Source organism: Bombus bifarius, unplaced genomic scaffold (assembly GCF_011952205.1).
Source record: "Bombus bifarius isolate JDL3187 unplaced genomic scaffold, Bbif_JDL3187 scf7180000007973, whole genome shotgun sequence".
Classification (NCBI taxonomy): Eukaryota; Metazoa; Arthropoda; class Insecta; order Hymenoptera; family Apidae; genus Bombus; species Bombus bifarius.
The window spans coordinates 6,195,091-6,205,623 of NW_022884359.1; the positions used below are offsets into that span (position 1 = coordinate 6,195,091).

The 10,533-nt window shown below is 34.4% G+C and overlaps 1 protein-coding gene across 1 annotated transcript; it reads left to right on the forward strand.

Moving 5' to 3' along the window:
• The first annotated feature begins 452 nt into the window (after positions 1-452).
• Positions 453-9,124, forward strand: LOC117216785. The gene is made up of 10 exons (XM_033463799.1): positions 453-868; positions 2,045-2,209; positions 3,289-3,453; positions 3,517-3,687; positions 3,840-3,948; positions 5,053-5,209; positions 5,287-5,419; positions 6,252-6,425; positions 7,018-7,329; positions 7,996-9,124. Exons 1-10 carry the CDS (start codon positions 787-789, stop codon positions 8,256-8,258), a joined length of 1,731 nt encoding a protein of 576 aa, XP_033319690.1. The 5' UTR covers positions 453-786; the 3' UTR covers positions 8,259-9,124.
• The last annotated feature ends 1,409 nt before the right edge of the window (positions 9,125-10,533 follow it).

The following is a 10,533-nucleotide window of genomic DNA, read 5'->3' on the forward strand; positions in this document are numbered from 1 at the left end:
ATTGTAACCTCTTGTATATGGTATTATTTTACCATAAGCTACCCTGAAAATAATATTGAAACGCACTTTACAATGCAAATAAAGTGTCTTATATACTACTTAAATCTAGATAAATTCCTATACTTAACATTTCAACCAATTTCTTCAATCCATGATCTTCCGTCCGCAAACGTTGAGGTCACAAAAATCTATGAAAAACACCCTTCCGATGGGGTTGAAGATACGTCTGTTGCGTCGATTCAAGAAAAACAAAAAGAATCCTGGCGCCAGGACGTGATCTAATCAGAGGCGGTCAGTGTTTCTCTTCCCTCGGAATTCATTTATCTGTGGCGCAAAATGCAATTTGTAGGAATTCTCTTCAAGGCCTGGCAATGTTCGATGCCGATAACGCTGACCGGAAGCAGATAGAACATTATCGCAGCAGCGTGTCGACGGAAGTAACGTTCCCGCCTTCCATTCGGAGCGGAATAACCCCCGAAACGTGGCATCCCTGTTCCATTCATAGATGCAGAACGATCAGCAACCGATTTTACTTTTTATTCCTCGTCCAGTGCGTGTCGTCTTAACATTCTTTGCTTTTATACTTCGATCGTTCTTCGCACGGTTCACTGTTCGCCATTCAACTTCTTCCTTTTTCTTTTTTGGTGGTGTTCCTGTTGATGTGTGCATGATAATTTAGGTAAACAAAAAAACGTAGCTGTGCTAAGAAAGGACGCGTTTTCTTGGATATAATTCATGAGTTATGAGTACGGTGAATAGCCTTCTTGAAAAGCCAGCGTTCTCATAATGAAGATATTCTGCACAGCGCCGCTTCTGTTAGTCTTCTTGGTGCAGTACATCGTTTGCTATTTTCCGACGCGTCCGACTGGTAAGTAACGATTTTCTCTTACGAAGACTTTTATGGGATTGATTGTTTATAATAAAATAGTACTGTTAAAAGAATTGACGCGGTACACTGCTTCTACTGAAGAAAACACAAAATTAAAAAGTCATAAATTGGAATTTAACTTTATGTAGAGCATATTGAATGCAAACTAGGCAAAAAACCTCCAAAAAATTCGCTTAAACGGAACGAACATTTCACATAAGTATTAATACAATCTAATAAACAAGAAGGAAAGATAAAACCAGATTTTTATTTGTATTTTATTATTGCTCGCAGATATTCCAATAATTATAATGTTTTTGCAGAACGTGGGAGAGATCAAACCTTGTTATACAATTTTACAGTCCGTGTCATTTTCTTCATTTTGTTTGCACGAATGAAGAAGTAACGAGATTCCACTTTGTAAGCAGATTAACCGATGCGACGGTTGCAATATTCGATTGGAAAATAACGATGCTCTTTCCTCGTTTCCATTTCTCATCATTTTTAACAGAGACTTTTATCTAACCTGTATCGTATTATAGTCATTTATAAAATCAAAGAACACTCGACCGCATACAGATTACATATTATTCCGTTTATTCTTACGTTTCGTTGATTATAAAATTTCGAATCTTTCCGTGACTTACTTCTAAAGATTACTGTTGACTGAAAGTACATACTTGCTATCGTTATCTGATGACAATCTTCGCAAGACGAAGAAACGAGACGATAGGTTTCCTCGTTGAACAGGAATTCAAATCCAATTTCACCCGGCCTATCGATTTCAATCCCCCTTTGTATAATATTGAAAATTACGCGCGCGCCATTTATCGAGGATTATTATTACCAACAAAGGCCAATGTTGAATATTCAATAATTTGTATATCAGAATAAATCAGAAGTACTTCGTTCGTAATATTTTCTTTTTCTAAGTGTCAATTTCCGTTTTCCTCTTTTCTACCATACCTCAAGAGATTATATCACATATCGTAAGGTTTGTAAAAGAAAAAGAAAAAAAAAAGACAAGAGGAGTAAATCTAGTTAAAATGGACGCAAAAATGGACATCCATAAGACGTCGTGTGCTGTCTAGGTCTTTGTTATAAAATTTGATGGCACATCCTTCGTGGAACGTGTTTTATACGAACGATCTATATAATTCGATTTCTGATTTCAAGGTACAACCAGATGTCCCCCGGTGAGGCTGCCGAATGGCAGAGTCCGACAGAGGGCCAGGGGAAGAATCATCAGATTCAGTTGTTACGAGGGTTTCACTCTCGTAGGTAACAAGTATGCAACTTGTTTTCGAGGCCAATGGGATACACCTACGCCCGTATGCGTCAGTAAGCACGGCTTTCTAATCGCACTTGATAAAACTATAAAATGGATTTCAGTTAAAATGCACTTTGTTAACTTTGTGCCGAGGATAACGTTGTGCTTTTAACGTGATTAAATTTCACGCTCCTCCGGCTGTGTATATCTTCGATGAATCCGAGCCGCGTCCATTAAAATTATCTGAAAGAAAATTATTTTGAAGTAAACTGAAAGACGTTCCGCGTTGAATTTTCTAGAAGAAGAATCGTTAAAATAATCGACAAGTTTTGTGAAGAACTATCTATAAGTCGATGTTGTCCATCTTAGTTAAGATACACTACTTACCATTTTGAAAATGAAGAAAATTGAAATGAAGAAAACGTTTTCTCATGATCTGTCGGTCGTCTTTGCTTTTTTTTTTTAGTGGGATCTTCTCCATTTTAGAAATTGTTTTACCTTACCTCTTTTTAATAACGTATTTCAATAGAGTTGTATCTTGTCATGTCTCTATTTTCTATTCTGGGGAAGGTAATTGAAAGATTAACGCGATTAGATGAAACTGAAATTTCAAAATCTTCTCCGTAATACGACCAGAGGGCAGATTAAAAGTAGAGTGAAACGAGGAAGTAAAATAAAAATGGAAAGAAAGTAATAGCAGAATTCTGGGAATTTAATTTTATATAAGATCCAATTAGTACTCTTTTAATTCCAATTAAAGCAATTAATAGTCTGTTAATATCTAATCATTTTCATTTTAAGCGTTCTTTCAACAAATATTATAATTAAATATCACTTTGTTCAATCATATCGAGAAACATTTTTCTTTAATTTCACGATTCTTTAATCTCGACCGACTGCTTTCTTACCGAAATGTTGATTGCATCATAGAAACTTAAAGAATAAATAATCAATCATTTTATATATAATTTTCAAATATATTCTTTAGTTATCACGATAACATTCAAACGTTATTTTCGATTGATAAAATAAATCAAAATATTTTTTTCCTTATTATACGTTACAATCTTTTGTTGTGCTCAATAGTAATTGGCAATAGTTAATTAACATTCTGAAGTTCTTCTCATACTTGTTATTGCTGTTTTAACAGATGCAGAGTGTCCTGTACCACCAGTACCAGAACACGCGTTGATGGCACCTAAATACAATGGTGCGATATTATTATACTTTTGCGAGCCTGGACACGCATTAATTGGTTCGCCCGAGATTTATTGCAATGGAAAACAGTGGAATGGCACAGTGCCTTATTGTCGAGGTATTGATAATTTTTCCTCGAAAACGAAATATACACGTTAAAAGGCATTTAATTTTTAATTAGACACTACCGCTTCTCCTCCGACGGAGTGCGATTTCGAGAAACCGGATCTTTGTTGGTGGGAACAAGATCCCCAGCACGATTTCGATTGGCAGCGACATAATTTCGAGACTACAAGTCATCACATTGGAACTGGACCATCTCACGACCACACATTAGGAGCAGGGAATGATGGTAATTTATTTCATTTTTACATAAGCAAAATTGACATCTACAACTGTTTTAACAAAGACTCGCGATTTTTATCAAATTCAGAATTGTACGATTTAGCTGATACAAATACTTTTGCTCGTCATTATATAAATTTTAACTGCTCCTCTTGTCAGGTTATTACTTGTACATCGAAGCCACTGGTCGACTGATAAACGATACCGCAAGGATCATTTCTCCCATTTACAATGCATCGTACACGGATTCTGGCTGTTTCTCATTCTGGTAACTAACACTCGTACAATCAAAGTTTTCTTCTTTTTAATAAAAATGACTATTGATGTAAAAGACAAATTTTGCAGCTAGTGAATTTGACATTTTCTAATTAAAGATACGACAGGTGTCTCTTGTTAAATGTAACAGCCCTTAGTTTGATTGTTAATTAGCTAGTCACTTGGAATTATTAAACAAATTATTAATACGACAGGTCTTGAAACAGGATTTAAGTTGCTGCGCGCGTAACAAAATTTGAAATTCAATTATTAATTTGAAACTTGATTATTGAAAATTTGATTGAATTACTACGTCGAAGCTTTTAATCCTTCGTCCCGCATCAATCTTCAGAAGTCTTAAATTTAATATCTTATCGCGATGAATAATTGCGATTAAAATATAAATTGCCTGCGACCATAATCTATAATATTATGAAAATGATGATTTCGTTGAATCTTTCTTTTCCGTCGTTTCTTATCAAACAGTGAAAATGTTGTTTATTTTTCGTTTCAGTAATGTTATAATTCAATTTTCATTTTTAATTCAATTATTGAATCCTGAAGCATAAGATCAAAAATTGAAGCCATGTTTCTAGGTATATCGTTTTCCATTCCATTATACAGAATATTCTTCAAGGTCTATATCGTTGGACACGCTTAAAACAGATTATAATAATTACAATATTCCATTTTGATTAATAATTGGTTAACAATTAAGGAAAAAATCGACCAAGGTTGCCATATTTTTCTCACGTGTCTCATTTATTTGATACATTTCATTTATTTTATTATGTCTCACTTATTATAGATTCGAAGAGTATTTCAAAAATATATTATTTAATTTAATAAATAGAAAGACTATCAAACGTCTTAAGGAGAATGTCGGCATACGATCGAAAGCAGAAATTCTCTTGCATCTACTTTACGTTTAAGAAATTGTTTAATTGCTAATAGTGGGACTAGTTTTTGCTAATAATAGTAGTTATTATAACTAGCTAATAATACTAGTAATTGCTAATAATAGTACTAGGACTAACGTCACTTTTTCTTTTCCATCAATATTTGCAGAGAGTAAGCATTTTTTATTTAAAAAAAAAAAAAAACAACAAAATTGCAGGTACCATATGTTTGGCGCCACAGTGGGAGCTCTAAACATATACTTCAAACAAGAAAACGATCTTCTACCGCGATTAATGTTCAGCAAAGAAGGAAACCAAGGAAACCAATGGCTGCACGGCATTTTCAATTTCCCCAAGGCTAAAAAGGGTTTCCAGGTGAAGCAACGAAATACGCGATATGAAACAATCGTCGATTTCATTTTCTTCACGGTCTCCCATTTTCTCCTTCTCAGATTATAATCGAGGGTGTACGAGGGAGTAGCTACGTGAGCGACATCGCCGTAGACGATGTGGCCATTTTGCAGGGTGACAAGTGTCGAAACGACAGTAAAACCGAGACCGAGGGGGTCACCGAGAGCAACGATGGTAATATTCGTAGAAATGGAATTTTTTCTTTCCACGACGAGAAGATGTCCCGTGGTGATGTTAATTCGTTGCTCGTTCGTTTTTGAGTTATTTTCTAATTAAAACGCTGGTATAATACAATAGCAGACGAAAACGGGGGCGAGAAACGCGGCAAGTTGCGGAAGTAGTAGAACGTAATGAAATCGCGTATCAACGCTTGGCTTATTGCGAATACAGGCGATGTACATAAATTGTTTCACAGCGCAGACTAGCTTTAATAATTATACTTAGGTAAATGTAAATACATTTAACGTTTGTGGGAGTTGGCACGTGTGCAGATGACGAGCTATGGAATAAAACGAATATTTACAACAAAGAGCGAGAAACTTGTGTAATATGAAATGAACGCGAAATGAGATATTTAAAACATCTGTCGATAAATATCGATTCTTTGCATAAATATCGAAAATTGAAGGGAAGTATACCAAGTATTTCTTATGAAATGGGAAAGAAAGCTTTTTGCCTTACCATTATTTCTTTCTACGTTAGCGATAATTTTTATAATACATTTTTATTTTTAATCAATGTCATAACTTAATATTGCAATTTAATTTACTAATTTATTTAATCTATCGTTAATCTATCGTTAATATACATATACGTATCTTTGAGAGAATGATAAAAATAGATATATCTAATTCGAATGTCAAAAGATAGTTTCGTAAATACGAAGGGGATCGACAGCACTTTGAGTTTAAAAATTGTTCTTCTACGACATAGAACACGAAAAATATAACGTTAATTTTTTCCCTCTGACCTCTATATCTGATAATTTGAAACAAACGGTTTCTAGATCAAATCGAACTGGTGAACGCGCAGCAAACTTGTCGCGGAAGATGTAAAAATAGTTTGACATACAATTTTACAACTTCGATACCACCCACGCCAACGGAAATCTGCCTCTGCACCCTCGATTGCGAAGAACAGTCACTCTGCTGTCCGGATTACGCAGAATATTGTATTCTGGGTTAGTATGCTAAACTACTATGATTTTCAAAAGTTTAATTTTTCTTCCAGTTTCCTTATTCTTTTCTACTTAGAACAAAATAAGGGTTATTTTAATCACGACGATCACAATATCGCGTAACAAATTATTTAATCAATATTTGGACGAATAATCAAGATTAATATCAACGTTACTTAATTACTAACTAATCATAAATCAAAATTTGCTTTACTCTATAACAGAATGTTAAATAGTAAAGATCTGTGAGGTTTATTTCAAAATAGGTTTCTCTGTTAAGGTTTCTAAAAGGATTATTTGAATTTAGAGCGAAATAAGGATTATTTCAGCTATATAATAATTATGATTGATCGATCGAATTTAATTATTAATTGTGTCAAAATTTTGCTTACTACGCAGTACGATATTGAACAGTATAAATCATTATGCACGATTATGTAACTAATCAGCAAACTTTAAACTTTCTGCTGTTCGTTGTTGTGTGTCATCGGTTTCGAATGGATTAAAAAAAATTCCCTCATTTTAACGAATTGATTCAGATTGCAATTAAGCTGCTCTTTCGTGTTTACTCTAACGTGAGCCTTTTAATTCGTAGCGTACACCGATGAAGCGACCACGACTATCGAGCAATCTACGATTCCGAATCACGAAGGGGCGGCAGTTTCGGTTCCACCTGCGGAAAAGAGCACAGTGATCGATATGGCGACAGTGAGGACAGGTTTCTCGATAAATCCAAAGGATGATATCGATCCTGTCACATTGAGGTCGTCGACGAGCACCACGATGATGGCAATTTCGACCACGACAAGGCGGAAAATTGAAAAACCAACGAAAAGTACGGAGACACCGATTGTTCGGTCCACCACGATCGTCACTGAGAGATACACTTCGGAGAACGAGATACTTGGTAACACGAATTCTGTTCATGTTTCATTATGAAAGTTTCACTAGTGTCTCATTGAGCAACGAGTTCCTTTTGTCTGAAAATTTGAATGGATTTTTGATTTTCGTGACAGAGAGGGAGGAATTGAGAAAGTTGGCTCAGTAACGACTGTGTTTGAACCTTGCATTGTGTTTCAGTTTTATCGTACCACGATGGTTTGATCAGAGTCGTTGGTTTGTTCGTGTTTTGTGTATGCGTTGGTCACTGTGAGCTTTCTTTCATTTTTTGTTATATAATAATTATTAGATCGTGGATTTCTATGCAAATCTATATCTTTGTGAACGTAATTAATTTTAAATTATATTCGATTTTGAATATTACTACGAATAGTTTATTGTATATTTTTGTATTATATTTATTTATATTATATTTTTGTTTACACTTATACATTTAAGTTTCTTATAAATATATATACATGTTCTAATAATTATTTAATTCGGGTATTTAGTTGTTTGAAGAAATCGTAGTTTGACTGTCGGTATATTTTGTTCTATCTGTTTATTAGTGAAACGAGGGTTTGCCAAAGTAAATCAAAAGTATCCCGAATCGAGATTAGAAATTATCTTTTCAAAAATCAATAAAATAAAGAGAAGGTTTAACGATAATCAAAATGAGCGTTCTTTTCGGCAGATTTGGACGTAAAGAGACAAGATTTAGAGAAGAAACGAAGTTCGAAATTCAGCTTGTCAGGGATTATCGCTGTGGTGGTTGGAATCATGACGGGAGTATTCATCTCGCTAATGGTCGCGATCATCATTCTCAGACGAAGAAAAACATACAAACGTGGAACGAATGGATCAGCGCTTTCGGAGGACAGCGACGTTCGATTTTTAACATCCGACGAGATCTTGGATTTCACGTTAGCTAGACCTAGCGAGAACGACGAAACGTAAGAAACTTTCATATATAAAGGGTTTCTTGGTTTCATTATGAGGGAAATGAAAGTCATAGGAAACGGGTTGTCGCAAAGGGACAGAATCATAGAAATTTATTTTGACGTTTCTATGAGTCGTGGCTGTATTTAGGACAAAGAAAAATATTACATTTTTTGTGTGTGTTTAAATGGACTAGTTACTGTATATTTAATAAGAAACTTAACAAGCGAATGCCGTAATTAATATTACTGTAAAGTATTAAATACATTTTCCACTGTTTTTTTTTTTTATTATTTTAACAATGAAATTATCAATCTTTACCGTGTACCTAAATATATTATACGTATGTGGTTATAAATATATTATTTTGTAATATCGCGGATAGATGTGCCCTATCTGGTGGAGCTTTTTTCCTAAAAGGAAGCTATAATGTAAATGCTATATTTAGCTGTGTGATTTCGTAAGATCGATCTACTTATGTCAATTGGAAGATTTATGCTTCATTGACATTTTGTTTCGTAGGAGGCTCGATGATTATTAAATATTGATGTATCAGTGTCAAAGGTTAGAAAATTAGGGAAACACGGTTTATCGATATTTCTTGCAAATTAGATTAACGTACTGTATATAGTAATAATATTTGTTAGAACTAAAGAGTTGTTAAACAAACAAAGGTGCGGAATAAATATTAATTCTATTTAATTTCTACACGCTTATTGTTAAATACTCTCCGAATCGCATCGTCTTAGCGTTTCGATTATTAATGAAATACTCTTAAAATTTGTCTGTCAGATTTTCCAATCTTCACACTTTTTTGAAACAAAAATATTTTTGTAAAAATGTGAATAAAGTTTTACAAAATAAAACTTTCCTCTCTCAAAGTATATTGTCCAAATTTTCATAATTAATTATCTATCAATTAGTCGTTACAGATAAACACGGAGCTCTTGAGTGACGTTGACGTATCCCTCGTTTCATTTTAAATTTAGCAGAGCGTTTAATTGTAGCTATAACAAGGGACGAAGAATTGGCAATAGAAAACGTTTCTCATAATCTTGAAAACCTAACAAAAAAATCGATAGAATTTAGAATTTAGATAGAATTTAGAATTTAGATAGAATTTAGAATTTAGAATTTTTCAATCACTCAAATCAAACAATCAATTCATTTAATTCTGAAGAATTAAAGAAAAAAAAAAAATCATTGATCAGAATAAAAACGAATCGTCGATAAAGTGTTAATTTCTTCTAATCTGTCGATCAAATTAACCAATCTTCGTCGATCTATACGGTTCCATTACCATCAATGAATACTATCTTCTGTAAAGTCGGGAAGAATTTTAAAATACACCTTAATTGCACGTCGTTTTCCCATTGATTCCGCCCCTAAGCGCCGGATAACGCTACCCTCTATTTTTACAAACTCACACGGTCGCCCTTTCATGGCGGAACGCGAGACCCGAATTTAACTTAGTCGAAGGGGCGGAACGACAGTTCGGTGGACTGTAATTAAGCGTCAGATAACGAAACGACACGCGGGGGTGGCTTTGCAGCCGCCCTGTGTTCGTGAATCCGACCCTTCAACTTGGCTGCCTTTGGCTTATCTGGTCACCGTATCGATTTATGCGAAACGCCGCAGGACCGCACCGGAAACGAAAACTCTTTGGCCCAAGTTGCACACCCACGACCGGAAATCGTGGACACGCCGTACCGTTTCAACTGGGATGGAGGCGGCTGTTCGTTACAATTGGTCTTTTCTCGGTTAACTGATCTCGGGAAAGATTGGCGATAAGAGAGAAACTCGAATTCGGGCTTCCAGTGTCGATATCTCCGTGAAACAAACCTAATTGACAAATTTATTTATTCTTTCTCCTTTTTTCTTTTTGGTTTTGGTTTTAACGTCGCTTCAACATCGGAGGTCATCAGTGGACTACGGATTTTTATGTAAATTTATATTTCTAAAACGAATATGGCGAATTGAATTTTCTCGCGACAGCTTCTATTTTCTATCTTACATATACACCGTATAAAGAATCTTTCATTAAATTTCAAAAAACATTTTTATGTCAGACATTATATATCCTATTTTACGACTTTATCACTTAAGAGAAGCTTTAAAAAACTTTACAAATCTATCTTCACGCCTTTCATCTCATTGAAAAGACTTTCTTCCTGTATTTCGTAAAAAATTGTATTCGTTACAAATTGCAGATTTTTTACTTTTTATATTCTTACTTGTACTTCAATCTCTCGCTGTTTTTATAATTAGCGTAAAAGGTGATATCTTTGAATTT